Consider the following 17,957-nt stretch of genomic DNA (forward strand, 5'->3'; position numbering starts at 1 on the left):
GATTTCCTCTTGGCCCTTCACATCCACTCTCCACCCTCCCCCACCCGCTCTTTGCTGTTACAGGTGAGCTTCAATGACTGTATCAATGACATTTTTGCCTTCTGACTTCCAGCTGGGTTTTGCCAATGGGAGGTATCAACAGGAGAGTAGAGAACAGGAGAAGAATAACATTGGGGTATTGATCAGTTTTACCTCCTTCCCCTCCTGATTGCTTACAGGATGACTGTGGGTAGGCTGTGTACCTCTACTCTTTCCCATAGTCTTGTCAGAGAGCCTCTCTTATAGGTAGAGCTGATCTTTTGGGGTTCCTTCAGACCTAGGGTTGGTAATGGCTCTCATGTGGTTGCTAGCCCCAATTTACTGTACTAGCCTTTGTAGATCTCCCATAACACTTCCCAGGCCTTTGTAAATAGTACCTTGGATAAACCTTCCTCAATTGCTCTGTTTAAGTTTGTCAACTCTTTGCTGCCAGGACCATAACTGGAACAATGACTTACCTTTATTTCTTTTGTATTCCTATTTATCCATTAGGGGGTTTCATATTTCTTAATACAAATAATTAGCATGATAGAATGAGAAGTTAGGAATAGAAACAGTAGAATTATAGAGTTTGAATGGGTTTTAAAACACATCTACTCCAGGTCACCACCAAATGCTGGACCTCTACATGAAGTAGGTCTGTTTTATCCTGCCTCACCTTTCTAACTTTTCAGCTCTTTACTGGCAGTTGTCATTTTCTCCTCTAGGCTAAATACTACCAGTTTCTTCAGCAGTTCATCAAGTAGCAAGTTTTCTAGATCCTTCTCCATCGTAACCATTGGACACGTTCCTTTGAGTGCATTCTGTTTTGTCAAAGTTATTGTTTCCTGTTTAGAGAAACATTTGCAAAGTCAGCCAAATGTGGACCAAATGTCTCACCCAGCTGGAGAAGAACCCAGACCTCCCTGTCTGAAAGACGCCCAGGCTAAACAAGAGGAGACTGTCATGTGCAGCAGGTGACTCAAAGGTCGGGGCCAGGTTTGATGGGGAAAACAGGTGCTTGGGTGGAGGCAGGTGCCCTGCTGAAGAGGAAGCACACTTTGCCACAACGTCTGCTGGAGTGTCCTGGCTCCACCTTTGAATTAATAGGTTACTTTTTCTTTTGTACTTCTGGTTTTCTGGCCAGAAGGTAACCTGATCATCTTGCAAAATAGTTAACACAGAGCCTGCAGCAGAAGAAATTCTCTTGGGTGCTGAGCTTCTCGAATTTGCACACTTAGACTCTGAGGACCTCAAATTCATCGAATTGATTGCCGCCATGATCCTTGGATTATCTAACTCAGGAAAAGTGGAGGATCCAAGGGATGAGATATTCACCCTAAATTACAGAGCAATGTACTGGTAGGCGCAGGACTGGAACCCGAATCTCCTTCCTCTCCATCACCCCGCCTCTCTTTCAGTCAGTCTACTCCATTCTTTCACCACATATTACAAAACTGGAATGAAGAAATTCATACTGTTAGTACCAAAGCACCCAAGTCAGACAGAGGCAGCATTTGCTTTGCACAATTGCCTTGAAAGTATTGGGAAAAGATAGCTATGTACACATTACATTTGACACAACTTCAAGGGTGACGCAAACCATCATTTTATTTTAAAGGGTTTAACTACCTATCCTTTACATCTGGAGTCTAAACCTTATAGCATATAAATCTTTTCAATTGACTGTTTAAAGTTATTTATTATAGATGTGCACAAAGTCAGTCAATGTATTTACAAATAACCTGTGGCTTCTCATCAATTATAATTGGACAGAATTATTTCATTGAGGGGTGCTGTGAAAGGGGACATTTCTGAACCAGGGTGCTGAAAAGAAGGTCACATCTTTAGAGATCTGAGTTTAAATCTCCAGTCTTCCAGCAACTTAGAACTGTACAATGAGAGCTGCAGGGGACCTCTGCAATTCCTAGTTTCATAAAATTTAGACTCAGAAAGTGTGTAATTTACAAATTTACAAAGCAGACTTTGAACTTGAATCTTAACCCTAGGCTCTTTCGTATACACTGTGTGACTGCCTCCTTTGTTTAATTGGTTCGCAGAAAAGGGCATCAGATATTTGTACGTAGCATTAAATACAACTTCGCCACAAGATTCATAAACATCTCCTTTATTAAATAAAATGGGGAGGGGAGTAATGTAAATATTATCTTAAAAGTCTACTACTAACCATAATGAATGCCTGGCAAAAATATATTTGAAGATCTTACACATAAGCAAAATGTAGAGAAATATTGATGACTCCTAACCAACTGAAAGAAAAAGGTGGTAAAGTTTGAAGTGCCCCAGCAAAAATAGGTTTTCATCCACTGTTCTGAGCTGAGCTATACTGCAAGAGAGATTCTGACACTAAGAAAACTCTTAGCAATAAGTGATGGGAAATGACCATGTAAGTCAAAGAAACCACTTTCAAACTCTGAAAAGTCAATAGGGCAAAAGTAATTAAAGTTACAGCAGACGCTGTTGAAAGAGGCAAAACCTCTGGTGCATCATATAATCCCGAACTGAGCGAGCTCATGCAACTCCAGGTGGCTGAACGCCTCCCAGGGACAAATCACCGTGATATCTGCAAAAGACAAAAGAAAAACATGTAAGCCTACCTCACCCCAAGGAGAGCCTCATCTGCTCAAAAAGATACTTTTCAGACAGAGACACCACACTCTTCTCTCCTATTCATTGTCCCTGGAGTGACCAGGAAGTTATCTAGAATGGTCCTGTAGCCCAGGAAGGGTCAGACTAATTGCTGAATTATTGCCCCCAGGCATCTCTGTTAGCTGCATTCTGCATCCTCTTTGGGGAGATGGCTTGTGACTGGGGGTACTCTGTGAGAGTACAGCTCACTGATCACACAGAGTCTCTCCAAAGCGCAAGCACTAAGAAGGAACAGAAGTGAAATTCCAGTCAGGCCACAGCTTAAAATGTGATATAGGAGTGCTTTAAGTTCCCACGGCTTAGGTATCCACAGTCTTCCTACTGCCTCCCAGATGGGTTCCTTGGGTTTCTCTAACTTGCTCTTCGGTTCCTTTACATTTTAAAATGCTTATATTCAATTGTGTATTAAGAACCATTTTCAAGGCATCATCTAATCCAGCCCTTTGTTACAGATGAGAAGATGTCTTTATCCCCGAGTTACAACTATGCTGGCTGACACCAAGAGAGATTAAACAACTAGCAAAATATCACACAGTTGTAGAGATGAGACTAGAACCAGGTCAAAGACCTCAGATCTACTCTCGGCATAAACCTCTTTACAATATTCCAAATGTGCTGGCAGAGTTAAGCATATCTCCTAGAGCCCAAAGTGAATTTGCTGGTCTGTTTACACCTGGCCAAAATACAGAAGCAGTTGATTTAGGAGAACAGCAAGTGAGCTTTATAAAATGGCTGAAAAGTTTATTTGAGGTCCCAGGAGTGGCATTTGACTGCAAAAAGCAAATACACTGAGGATTGCCTGGTAAGGACGCTGATTACTGTGAGTGCCTCCACTTATGAAAAGCGTGCTGGATGAGTTGAAAACTTATGTCCGTGCAAAAACCTGCACACAAATGTTTATAGAAGCTTTATTCATTTTGCCAAAACTTGGAAGCAACTTCAATAGTATAAACAAACTGTGGTACATCCATACAATGAAATATTATTCAGCGACGAAAAGAAATGAGTCATCAAGCCATGTAAAGACGCGGAGGAACCTTAATGCATATTGCTAAATAAAAGAAGCCAGTCTGGAAAAGCTATATTCTGTATGAATCTAACTATATGATGTTCTGGAAAATGCAAAACTTTAGAGATAGTAAAAAGATCAGTGGTACAATGGTGGATACGTGGCATTAAGCATTTATCAAAACCCTTAGGACTGTACAATACAAAGAATAAATCCTAATGTAAGCTATGGACTTTAGTTACTATAATAACAACTTATCAGTATTGGCTCATCAAATGTAACAAATGTACAACAATAATACAAGATGTTAGTAATAGGGGAAACTATGCACAAGGGGAGTAAAATCATACAGGCGGTATATAGGAACCCTTTGTACTTTCTGCTTAATTTTTCTGTAAATCTAAAACCGCTCTAAGAAATAAAATCTATTATTTAAAAAAAAAATTCAGTAATTGCATTCATTATCCAATGAGTGAAAATATTCTAGCAATTAAAAAAATTGTATCGGATATATTCAGTGTGTAAAACCCTGTTCTGGGTGTTAGAAGATGTGCAAAAAGAGGAAGTCAGTAAGCGAGTGGTTTGCCTGTTAGAGTGGAAGTTTCTCCAGGCCCCACCTTTATTTCCAGTACCTGACTCTATGGCCTCAGATTGTCACTTAATTCCTCTATGACTCAGATTTCTCTCCTGAAAAATAAAGTTGGGCTAGAAAACTCTGCGAATCTTTCTACCACAGATGTCTACAATTGACCATTATATGCCCTCAACAGCTAATTAACAAAACAAGAGGATTCATTACACTTTGGAGCTACCCTGATTGGTTTTGGGGTTTTTGCATCTGGACACACATGTACTTCCTTAGGAGGGTAAATTAAATCCACACATTTCTCTGTCTTCAAAGAATCTGCTGCCTTAGGTATTTCTTGTAACTTTCAACCGTGCCATGAGGCCTGAGCTGTATTAAAACTCCAAGTGTGAAGTTTTCAGTTAAATCTGTGGGTGGCTTACCTGTTCCTAGCCCCTCCATGCCTGGAATGTCATCTCCAAACCTATGGAAAAAAATAAAAGAGAAATTAGCTGAAATTAGGGCAAAAGGACCCTGGAGTTACTCACATGGAGAGTTTCTTAACTCAAGGGTGAAGAAGAAGAGGTTAAAGTGTTTGTTTTTGAGAAACTCCTGTTGTTTGTATCGAAGTGGGGATAAGAAAGTCTCACTCAGTCGGGCAGGTTTTAGTGTATCCCAGTGGAGAGAGATTTCTCCTCTGCAGAAACTTGGCCTGGGACAATTGAAAGTCAGAAAGAATTATCAGTGGAACAAGGTAAGTCAAGCTTCACTTTTTAAAATAAAAATTGAAATGAGAAAGCGATATAAAAGCACTATAAAATGACTGATTCATCTGTTTGCTCACTTATTCAAAAGCGTTAACTAAGCATCTACTATGGACTAGGCATTGTGTTAGCCATAGAGAGTTAAGGAAAAAAACAAATTTTCTCTGAGGGGTCTGAGTCTCAGGGAACAGATGTAAATAAATGAATGCAATAGAAAGCAATACAAGTTGTGATAGCTGAATGTCACAGATGCAAACATGAACGTAAGGATAGTTCATTTAAGAGAATCAACAGTGGCTTCAAAAAGAAATTAACTAAGGAGCCATGAGTTGAAAAGTAAATAGGATTTTACCAAGGAGAGAAAGAGAAAAATCAAGAACTCAAGACATAAGATTTAAAGCCAGAAAAATAAACTGTTTTGTGGAAATGGCCAGTGATTCAGTATCCCAGATTAAACCACACGGTATGTCAGCGAAGAGGAATGGTCAAGAAAAACCCAAAAGGCCAAGTCAAAGGTTATTGTAAAAGGCTCCACTTGCCATGTTAAATTTGGTTGTAGAGCCAGGAGCTGAGAGGAAAAGGATTCCAGGCTAAAGACACAATTCAGGAAAGATTGAGTTAGAGACGAAAACAGAGGATGGCGTGGAAATTTTTGTAGATCTGTTTAATATTGTGAGTATTAATTTCTCAAAACCAAAACAGTCTTTTGGGAAAAAAAGTAATAGAAAGTTTTCTTTTTCATCTTGGTCTTACCCTCTCACACCTTTCTTAGGCGGTTTACTCTTGAACTGACGAGTCTGCCTCTGCTTGAACTTGGGAGGACCTTTGCGTGGGGTGGTGGGACCCTGGTTTGAAGCTGGAGGAACCAGATTAGTGTTGTCACTCATTTTGATGGTCCTTAGGTGGCTGATATCTTTCTTTCAGGCTCCTTAGACAGTGAGAGAAATAAAAAAAGATGACCTTTCAAGTCACGGGGACCATCTCTTAAACCTTTACTCTAACCTGCAAGAGAAAAGTACTTTGATAAAGAGGCTCAGTATTTCACATTGACACAAAAGGGGAGATATAACCATCTTTTAAAGGGACTTTTAAGAAAATATGGTCTAAACGATTGGAAGCATTCAATGTAGTGGGGTGTACACTGACAGCCAATAAATTTAAAAACTTGAAAGTCTAGGCAGATACCTTGTTTCAAAAAATCCACCATCCGTATTCTATGTGTTTTGGGGGTTTTTTTTTGAAATTTGAGTTCTTTTTTATTTATTTGTTAATTTTATTTTTAATTGACATGTAATAATTTTACATATTTATGGAATACAGAGTAATATTCTGATACATGTATACACTGTGTGATGATAAAATCAGGCTAATTAGCATACACATCACCACAAACATTTATCATTCCTTTGAGATGAGAACATTGGAACTGCTCTCTTCTAGCCATTTGAAAATACACAATAAATTTTTGTTAATTCTAGACACCTAGCAGCTAACAAACACTGGAACTTATTCTTCCTATCTAGATACAATTCTGTATCCATTAATCAAGCTCTTCCTATCCCCCTTCCCTCATCCCCTTGTCAACCTCTAGTTACCACAACTAACTGTACTCCCTACTTCTATGACCCCACTTTTTTCAGCTCCCATGTATAAGTGAGAACATGTGGTATTTATTTTTTTGTGCTTGACTTATTTCACTTAACATAGTGTCTTCCAGGCTCATCCATATGGCCACAAATGACATAATCTCATTCTTTCTTTTTCATGGCTGCGTAGTATTCCATTGTGTATATGGGCCGTATTTTCTCTATCCTCTCTCATCTGTTGATGAACACTTAGGTTGATTCCACATCATGGCTTTTGTAAATAGTGCTTCAATAAACATAAGGGTGCAGGCATCTCTTTGGTATACTAGGTATGGAGAAATGGGAACTCTTTACACACTGTTGGTGGGACTGTAAATTAGTACAGCCATTATAGAAAACAGTATGGAGGCTCCTCAAAAAACTAATATTAGAAGTGCCATAGGATCCAGCAATTCCACTGCTGGGTATTTATGTGAATTTATCATAATGGTGTATTTCCCCTCTGTTACCAGTTCTACCACGTGTAAAGAAAAGAAATGAACTAATTGATATCTATAGTCTTTTACAGCACATACAGGTTCTTTATGCTTTATGTATTCTTCTATCCAGCTGCAAAATAACTTGATTCTAAATGTTTGTTGAGCATTTTTTTTATGGGCTCTATTTCTGTATAGTCCTTATTTTGTTTAATTCTCACATGATCCAGGGACTTTACTCTTAATTCTGGGGGATGACAATACAGTTGTCTAGACAGGAGGAGCTCTGATCCCGGGATACGGACACCCATGGATATATTCAATGCATCCTAATACACACATGCACAAATAGAGAAGTTAATGCAGGGTGATTAAGTAATAGGTTTATGCTTTAATTCTACATCCAGGCATAAGGTTCTTCAGCTCACATTTCTCACAAATCTTCACCATTTTCCCCAGTCCAAATCATGGACCTATCCAATATGGTGTCCTAGACTTTAATTTGGCTATGGAAATGTATGTTGACATTTTTCAAATACAAATCAAAGAAAATTATTGAGAAATATAAATTAAAAAAAATAAATGTGCTAAGCTTTAGGATGACATTTTTTTCTTTCACCCTTTCTTTCACAACAATCAACAAAACATACCCTGGGAAGAAAGATTCTGAAAAACTCCGTAAGAACTTCCAAATAGGCTTAAGCTATTACCCTGAATCAACCCCTTCCATAATCTAGTGCTTGGGAGCTCTGTTTACACAGGATTCCTTATCTTACCCCTTACGGGTTGATGCTAATATTCTTATCTTCAACCCTCCCTGACAATCTCGGGCTCACGCTAACCATTGCTCTCTTTTCTTGCCACAGTGCATACCCCTCAGATCTTATATGTACAACTTCAAATGCATAACTTTTTCTATTACTTCCAAAGTCGGGTTTAAATTATTATCCCTGCCTCCAATATATATTTTCTTCTTATTTTCTTTTCCCCAATTACTACTTTCTTTCTCTTCTGCCATTCCTCAACTTGTTCAATGCAAACGCACCGGCTAACCTGTTAGCTGGGACCAATGACGGGAAACCTGGCCATCGCCTGGACCACCTGCTCATGCTGTGAATCCTGCCTTTCTCCACCACTGGAATGTGCATTGTGAGGCTGCTTTTTCAGTTTTTGTTCATTTCTGTAGTGTCAGAACGCCCAGCAGTGCCTGGTGCATAGGAGGTGTGCCAAATATAGTTGCCGAATGAGTGAATAAGTTAATGAAGAAAGTGAATGAATACCCTGAACCTTGGGTCATGAGATCCTGACCCTGTGATTTCTCCAGCAGACCACAGAGAAGGCACCTCACAAAGTCCTCAGTGGCTTCAGGAAATGCACTGCCAGCTCCTCTGCTCACTGCATCCAATGCTTGTGCTGGGCGCCCTGTCTGGCCTGGTCAACAGGCAAGGGTTGTGCCTTCCCAAGTGTGGTTGGGACCATGGGAGTCGGCAGTGGACAGCCAAGATCAACACTGTGCTCAGGGCATACCATGTGCCTGACACGTCCTGGCTCTGCCAAAGCCATAGGAGAAAACTAGAAAATTTCTCTCAGGTCAAGTTTTTTGGATCCTCCAATTCTTTCAAAGCAGTAAGAAACCAGAAACTTTCCTTTCTCTCACCTGTAGTGCCTACTAAAATTAGGATTACCCGATTAAACAAATAAAAATACAAGGCCCCCAGTTAAATTTGAATTTCAGATAAACATCAAAGTATTTTATAGTAAAATCATATCACAAACATCTCATAGTACATACTTCTACTTAAAAAAAATTCATCTTTTGTTTATCTGAAATTCCAATTTAACTGGACATGCTCCACTTTATCTGGCAATCCTAACTAGGATCCTATTATGTTGGATCCAGAGTTTTATAATGTGGGGGCCTAAAGTAACCCTAATCAGTCAAATTACCATTTGGGATTAATACGGTGTAAACAGTATGCTCATTATAGTCAAATAGAGGTAATTTCAAATTCTTGTGTCACAAAACTGGCTATGTGAACTTGGACAAGTTGCATAATTCTCTCTGGGCCTCATTTCAGCTATAAAATGAATCAAATAATAACTTCCTTTTAGTGTTATAGGGAAAGTTAAAGGAGATAATGCAAGTAGAGTGTCTGATGCAAAGTGCTAAGAAAGAATGAGTATACTCTAGACCTTCTGGGAGCTGAGGAAGCTGTGCAAACAAATCTATGGTTATGCTACATGTTCACCTGGAATCCGTGCCCCGCTTCTCCAGGCCAACCGCTGGACAGCCCTTGCTATCCGCCAGAGAGGCAACCGCCATGAGCACTCGCTGGTTGATCCTATCTCCCCTCAAATGCCCCAGCTATTAACTTATTTCTGGTCTCAAACTTCTGTCTTAAGAAGCTTTACTTGAAATTTTTTGACATCCCTAACAGCAGCCCCAAAGGACTTAAAAATCATACTTGACTTCCATATCCTTCCATATTCTCGTGAGTTTCTTCTGCATGTTTATATAAAGTTGCACCTTTAGGCTTGGACAGTGTTCATGTCTAATTCTAACCCAGATGTATTATATAAAAGAAACTCCTCAGAAAGAGCTACATAACAGTTGCCAGGTTAATCCCTGGGTCCTCGTGGTCCTCAGGATTTGCACTATGGGTAATACTTGCTATTCCGTGTGTAGCACATGCAGTGTTTCATTTCTGAGTAGCTTGGACAGTCAACGAATCCCCACAGATTTTCTGTCACAGATTTACCCTCCAGTTGTCTCTGAAAAAACTTTGAGAAAAGTAGAACCAGTATCACCCTTTCCTGCCTTGCAAGGCAGTCCTTTTGGTCAAAGGCTAAACTCATCCTGAGCATGCTTTCCCAGAAAATCCTAGGGCATCCTGGAGCTGAATAATCCCAAATCCAGCATCAGACTTAATTTTAGCTATAATAGGAGATTTCACATTTTTGCCTTCAAACCTGGCAAGTAATCATTTCTTTGTGAGGCAGAATGTTTTCCTGTTTTTAAAGCAATGCTAGCCCTTCCCCTTTTGAAGATTACAAATCTCTTCTTCAGAAAGAAGTGGATGTACCAAAGTAATATTTTAAGGCATAGTTTTGTTGCAACTGCGGTTAGAGTCACCTTAGACTCGAGGCAGCAAATCTCAGCTGTATAAAGCTATAGAGAATGATCCTCCATAAATTCCCGCTAAGAAAAAGCAGTTTCAGGAGATTCTTGATTCGGGGTCTCTGGTGCTCGTATCATCGCCTTAGACTTTCAGTTCCCTTTTTCTCAGCAGATACACAATTCCATTGTCGACGGACTAGGAAAGGGGTTGGGGGATCTAAGAGCGGGAGGATTGTTTTCTTTACTAAGGGCTTGGCCCGTAAGTGTCAGGGTCCTGCTGAGGCATAGAGAATCAGATAATTTGGAGAGCCAAGCGAGACCCAAACGAAAACCATATACAAAACAAAACAAAAACCCAGCAAGTCCCTTGCTTCAGAATGGAAAAACAAACACCTTAACCTCAAGGGGAGAAGGCTGAGCCCCTGCACCGCGCTGCGGTCACTCTCGAGCCACCCTTGGCTCGCCTTCTCCTCCACCTCACACGCTTGCTGCAGCCTCTTGGTGCCAGGGCCAAGTTTTCAATCCCATCCTGGGGGTAAAGGACTGTTTACTCCATGGCCATTCATGCCCCGGATCCCTCCTTTCCCAGCAAACTGTTTGCTATGGAGCCACAGAAAGGGAGGGTCGGTTTGGGGTTCCTTCTAAATGAATTCAGTAATCAAGGTTTGCAGTGACCTTGTAGTAATCAAGTCCCACTGGTTAGCTTGTCAGGCAGCTTATACTGAGGTCTGGGTGTATTTTCTTCATGGTCTCTCCCATTTCCATCCACAGCCTCAGTCCAGGCCCACAGGTGCAGCCTTTCTCTTTCCATTTCCTTGTTTTAGAACCAGATCACCCCTCCAACACCCTTCAATTATATCCTGTTCAAACTCACCAGAAGTTGAGAAATACTCACGAAGCAGAATGTTGTTCCTATAAGCTGTCCAGTTGCCTTCCTCATGAGAGATGAAAGGATCTCTGCATCCTGATTTATCTCTCTGTAATACTCTCATGCTACTTAATCCTACCGTCATAAGCTTCGAACACCACCCAGGTGCAAAGAAGTTGGAAGAAGATGGGGCGAAACTAGGGCAGGCTTAGGAGTTTTCTGATAATTATACATACTTACAAAACTGATGTAGGCTCTCTCTTACCGATAAACAGGTACTGAATTCCCCCCCCCACACACACACAAAGTGTTGATATCCAAGGGCAGATTTTCAGTTTGTAATTCAATATCTTTTGTTCTTCTCCATTCCCACATTTAGTTCTTGCAACCCCCCTTTCCTTCTCTTACACACACACAGTTTCATAATTCTTATAGGGCTAGATAACTGGAGAGAAGAGAGTGATGCACGTGAGCAGTGACGCTGAGAAACACACAGTGTCTTTCCCTAACTGGCATTGCGTGCACTTCCTCAGAGAGATGGAACGTCAAAGTCAGGAATGATATCAAATTCAGTTATAGCTGACAGAGAGAGGGCCCAAATGAGAGCCAGTGATTGGAATTGATGACATTTATTTGAGAATTGATTGCTGGATCTTCCATCCCTAAAAGTTTCATGGTGTAGTGTCCAGGCTACAATCTAATTCACCAGATGCTTGGCTCAGTCTTGCAACTGCATTGAGGCACTAGTATCACTTCATACGATTTTAAATAGGTCTTTGCCCATACCTCAGTATTACTAAGTTCTTTCAACAAATTTATCGTAGAGAAGTTGACTTATTCTTAACTGCCTATAAAATTAGTAGTGGAGCAGGAGCAAGGCCTAGGCCTGGGAACACATTGCATAGGTCTTTCTATTATGCTACAGCAGAGCAGAACCAAGATGCATGTTTGCTGGTCCCTTTCACGCCTTGCCAGTGAATTGCAGTGGGACTTCCCCAAACTGTTATTTGTTAGAGAATGGAACTCTATAAGATTATAGAGAAAGAAGATTAATTTATCCTTCCTAGGCAGGGAAAGATTCTTAACTTGCAGCCACAAGCAGATTACATGAGGAACTAAACAGCTTAAGAGTTGTTTATATGCTCTCCCAATGGTCTTTACCAAAATTAGAGGAGTTTCGAAGGCAGCAAATACTTTGCAAAGCCAGCCACTGGACGGGTCCCTCCACTCTCTCCTCAGTATCCCCATCACAGTTTCCATCTTCCTCTACTGCTACACACCAGACATGTGAATGTTTAGATGCTTATCTGTCAAACCCTCACATGCTCTCCATTTCCTCGGTGAAGGACTGCAATTCATAAAAGCAGTGAAAACAAAGAGCTGTAAATTGACTGGGTGTTCTAGAATGTTGTCATTCAAAGTACAGCAGCATCAGCAGCACCTGGACACTGGTTAAAAATGCAGGATCTCAGGCCCTGCTCCAGACTTACTGAACCAGAATCTGCATTTTAACAAGGTTCAAGGGGATTTGTTTGCACATTGCTTGAGAAGTGCCATTCTAGACTCACACACAGGCTTGGGTTTACCACTTCTCTGCTGTGCAAGAAGATTGTCACCTCTGAGTCTGTTTTCTCATATGTAAAATGAATGGTTTAGAATGCCAGGGTTCTCAATTTTTTTTTCTGTACCAACACACTTGTGAAAAATAACTCACATTCATCGGTAACAGGGTTTGTCATCCAGCTATTCTCAATATGGGGGGAGGATGTTGTGATACAACCCTTCTCTCCCCAAGGGAGACCCAGGAAATGGAGACCAACAGCTGAGGAGTGTGGGGAAAGACCAAGCACATAATTTGAAAAAATTATTCTAAAGTGATTCTAATATGGCTCTCAAAAGTTAAGAATTAGAAAACTCTTAAATTTCTTTACAGACTTAAAAATCTATGTTTCTTCTGGTACTGGACCAAGATGGAGTAGACACACTTCTTCCCATACTTCCTGCCAAGTACAGCTAAACATCCTGGACATTTGTGATACAAACGGACGATTATTCTACATGTTCAAGAGAAGGGAGACCAAATAGGGGCCTTAAAACTGAAGGAACCAAATGGCTTCTGGCTTTTCCTTTTGTTTTGTTTATCCTGAACTGGATATAGGAAAAGGCAGCAACCCAAAAACACCAAGAGGAGGAGTGAACAAAAGAAATTCTCCCCCAAACCCTACTCTTTCTAGACCAATGACCAGGAGAGATGCAACCTAGCAAGACAGAAAAAATTCAGACAAAACCCACCCTCCTCTAGTCAACTACCATGGAAAAAAATATGGCCCAAATCATCAATCGCTGAGTGGGAAGCCAAGACTTCCATTCTGGCCTAGCTCTAATGAGGTGACCTTCTCTTACTCCACCTGCATAGTATCAGAGAAAGCCACATAGGGGTCTTGGACTTTCATCTCCTACCAGTGATAATGACCCCCCCACACACCCCCCAGAACAGTGTCAAAGAAGCCCAAGTAAGAAGCCTGAACGTTCATGTCCATTCTGCAATAATAAGGCATCTAAAAAAATAAAATAAAGATTTTAGAACTGAAAAATACAATAACCAACATTAAAAAAAAAAAAAAAGAATGGGTTCAAAACAGGATGGAGAATACAATGGAAAAGAATTAGTGAACTTGGAGACAGAAGAATAGAAATTATCCCATCTGAACAAAAGAGAGAAAATAGACAAAAGACCTAAAATTCTTATCATCAGCATCCCAGAAGGACAGGAAGAAAAGGGTGGGGGTAAAAAAGTACTTGAAAAAAATAATGACTCAAAATTTCTCAAATTTAGTGAAAGACATAAACAGAAGGTAGAAAACCTCGATGGGCTGAACTCAAAGAAATCTATGCCAATATTCATCATAACAAAACTTCAGAAAACTAAAGGCAATGAAAAAAATTTGGGGAGCAATGAAAGAGAAACGCCTTACCTGTAGAGGACAAACAATTTGAACAACAATGGATTTTTCATCAGAAGTCACAGGGATCAGGAGGAAGCAGCACAGCATTTTTTAGGTCCTGAAAGAAGAGAGCTGTTGGCCCTGAATTTTATATCAAGTGAATTTATCCTTCAGAAACAATATCCTCAGACTAAGGAAGACTAAGAGAATCTGTCACCAGAAGCTACCCTAAAAGAACGATGAAAGAAAGTTCTGGAAATGGGAAGAAAATGACAAAAGAAGGAATTTTGGAACATGTGGAAAGAAAGAACAATTGAAAGGAGCAAAAGTATCAGAAACAGGGGAAGCATGGAAGACAAGGAACTCAGCCACCCTCAGCAAGACTTGCAGAGAATGCAGCATTGTTCCAGACACTGAGAAGTTCTAAGGATCTTGGTCATCATTTTGTACCTTCAGGGAAAGCACCCATTGTTCCCTGTTCCAAATGGCTGCTCTTTCTGACTCTTTCTATTCCTGTCGCTCCTAAGTCTCAGGGCATTTGAGGAAGCTGGCCAGTCAGCAGCCAGCACACACCGCCTCCGTTGGACAGAGCTCTTCCACCAGGTAACTTCACTGGCCATGGGAGAGTCTGGGGATGATTGACTTCTGGTCAGTGCACCTCTGCTCTTATCAACCATGTAATGGGGCCATATAGCTCTAAGCAAGGTGACCAATCACCAAGGAATTTCTCTAAAAATATGTTTGATGCTGGATACCCTAAGATCCCACAGGAAGAAGAAATAAAGCTAGCAGGAGTCTCACTGGGTCAAAGGGGAAAAAAAGGAGGAGGAGGAGGAAAAGAAAGAACTGCTGATAGATCAGTGACACAGATCGATCACAGGAAAATATTACTAAGTGAAAAAAAGTCCACTACCAACAAGCTCTATATTGTCTGATTTTATTCATGACATTCTGGAAAGGCACAGCTGTAGGGTTGGAAAACAGATCCCTGGTTGCCAGAGGTTGTGGTTTGAGGAAATGAGTTGACTTCAAAGAGAAAACACATGCAGTTTTTGAGGAATGATGGAACTATTTGGTATCTTGTCCACAGTGGTGGGCATACAACTCTACGCATTTGTCGAAAATCGTATATATGCCACAAGAGTGAGTTTTAACTCTGTGTAGATTTCAAAACCCAATATAATAAAATGCCTTTTTAAAAGTCTATACTCCATAGCTGTACAATCTTTGGTTCTTGATCTCTTATGACAGATGGGAAAGTATTATTAATTACACGTAGGAAAGGAGATAAGGGGCATGTACTAAGGAATTAAAAATGTAGCTGTCCTGGAAGCTGCTTACGCAAGCACTAATCTCTAATCTTTCTTTAGTGCTTCTTAAAATACCAGTGAGTAGAAAGACATACGTTAAAGTCACATTTCTTTCACATTTGGAGTCTCCTGGACTGAGCTGCTCACTCTGACAAATGCCCAGTGGACTCCAGAGAGGAACACACTAAATGTGAAAGAGGAATGTGCAAGGCTGACCCTTCTTTCCCTTGGTATTTTATGTCCTGATTCTTCAGAACGACATTATTAATCTTGAAAAAATAATTTATTAATTAAAAATATAATAGTCTTTTCCAGAAAATAGAGAAAAGAGGACACTTCTCCACTCATTTCATGAGGCCACACTTATGCTGACACCAAAAGCAAACAAAGACAGTAAAAAAAGAAAAACATACAAACCAATATCTCTCATAAATTTAGCTGCAAAAATCCTTAACAAAATATCAGCAAGTCAAATACAGCAATGTATAAAAAGAACAGTGCAACGTGACTAACCGAGATTTATTCCAACTTTGCACGTCTTATTGGATATTCAAAAATTGATCAGTGAAATCCACCATATCAACAGGTTAAAGAAGAAAAATCATATGATCGTATCAATTGAAGAAGAAAAAGCATTTGAGAAAATTCAAAACCCATTTATAATAAAAATACTCAGCAAACTAAGAATAGGAGAACTCATAAAGAACATTTATAAAAACCTACAGATCAATGAAACAGAGTAATAAACTCAAATACAGACCCATGCAAATATGCCCAACTAAAAGGTGCAAAAACAATTCAATTAAGGAGCTTCGATTAAGGAATTCAATTAAGAATTTGAAAAGCCTGTTCAACAGATGGTGCTGGAATATGGACAAATGGTGCTGGAGTGAAGATTGTCGATGAACTCCCATCGACCAAGACAAAAGGAGGAGGAGGGGAGGGGCAGGAGGAAACGGAGGGAGAGGAGGGGAAGACTCTTCACCTACACCTCATACCTTACGCACCCAAAACTTCACACCTAAACCTCACACTTGTATAAAAACTAAGTCTAAAATGAATCGCAGGCTACAATGGAAAATGTAAAACCACACAACTTTGCTTAAAAAAATAAAGGAGAAAATTTTCAGGACCTTGGACTAAGTGAAGAGATCTTAGACTTGTCAGTGAAAGCATGATCTGTAACAGGAAAAATTGAATCATTGGACCTGCTTAAAATTTAAAATGGTTGCTCTGTGCAAAACCCTAATAGGGAAATTAAAAGACAAATTTCATAGTGGGAGACAATGTTTGCAAATCACATGCCTGAAAAGGGTTTTGTATCTAGAAAATACTAAGAAAAGAAAAAAATCTTAAAACTCAACTTTAAAAAGGCAAACAATCCAATTAGAAAATGAACAAAAAATGTGAATAAACATTTCATTGAAGAGGATATATAGATGACAAATAAGCACATGGAAGATGTTCACCATAAACATCCATCAGGGAAATGCAAATTAAAGCCCCAATGAGATACCACCACACACCTATAAGAATGGCTTAAAAAAAAAAGCAATAATGCTAAACGGTGGCAAGAATATGGAGAAACTGGGCCACTCATGTACTGCTAGTGGGAACGTAAAATGGTATCGCCACAATGGAAACAGTGTAGCAGGTTTTTCTAAAATTAAACATGGATTTACCATACAACCTAGCAATTGCATTCTTGGGTTTTTATCCAGGGAAGTGAAACTTAGGTTCACTCAGAAACTTGAACACAGATGTTCATAGCAGCTTTATTCATACAACCCCCAAAATGGAAATTATCCAAATCTCCTGCAATGAGTGAATAGTTAAACAAACTACAGTACATTTGTATCGTGGAACACTTCTCAGCCATAAAAAAGGAATGAAGTTAGTTACACATGCAACAACCTGGATGAACTTCAAGGGAATTATGCTAATTGAAAAAAACCAATTTCAAAAATATGTATGATTCCATTTGTATAATCCTTAAAATAAAAACGCTATAGAGATGTGAACAGGTTAGTGTTTGTTGGGGGTTAAGGATGGGTGTGGGAAGTGGGTGTGGCTATAGAAGGGTAGAACTTCTCTTTTGATGACTTTGGTAAAAAAATTTTTAAAAATAAAAATAAAGGTTAGAACAAGTAAGCCTTGCAGTGGTGGTAAAGTTCTGTATCTTGGTCGTGTTGGTAGTCACGTGAAGAATTGCACATAGAACTACACACACACACGTACACACACACATACACATGAGTGTGTGTGTAACCGGGGAAATCTGAGTGAGCTTTGTGAATTATACCAATGTCAGTTGCCTGGATTGATGCTGTACATAGTTAATCAAGATGTTGACAGGACGAGAGACTAGGTGGAGGGGGAGACTCTCTGTACATTTCTTTAAACCTTCTGTAAACCTATAAGTATTTCAAAATATAAAGTTAAAAATTGATTATTCTAATATTCATAAGAAGGAGGCAGAGCAACTTAAACATAGTAGCAATCAAATATCTGTTCTCAGCTGAAGTCGAGGTGACCTGAGTCATCTGGCACAACGGTTCCCATTCTCCCTGAGCTGTCCTAATTTCCTCCACCCTCTCAAGCCATTCCTCCTCTCCTTCCTCTGTAGGC

At 39.9% G+C, this 17,957-nt stretch overlaps 1 protein-coding gene across 1 annotated transcript; it reads right to left on the reverse strand.

The window, feature by feature from the left end:
* Window positions 1-2,525: 2,525 nt before the first annotated feature.
* PDE6H (phosphodiesterase 6H) lies at window positions 2,526-5,913 on the reverse strand. The gene is made up of 3 exons (XM_063076351.1): window positions 5,780-5,913; window positions 4,706-4,746; window positions 2,526-2,602 (listed from the first exon to the last, which is right to left on the reverse strand). The coding sequence occupies exons 1-3, from the start codon at window positions 5,911-5,913 to the stop codon at window positions 2,526-2,528; spliced, it is 252 nt and encodes an 83-aa protein (XP_062932421.1).
* Between the last annotated feature and the right edge of the window lie 12,044 nt (window positions 5,914-17,957).

Source organism: Cynocephalus volans, chromosome 12 (genome assembly GCF_027409185.1).
Source record: "Cynocephalus volans isolate mCynVol1 chromosome 12, mCynVol1.pri, whole genome shotgun sequence".
Taxonomy (NCBI): Eukaryota; Metazoa; Chordata; class Mammalia; order Dermoptera; family Cynocephalidae; genus Cynocephalus; species Cynocephalus volans.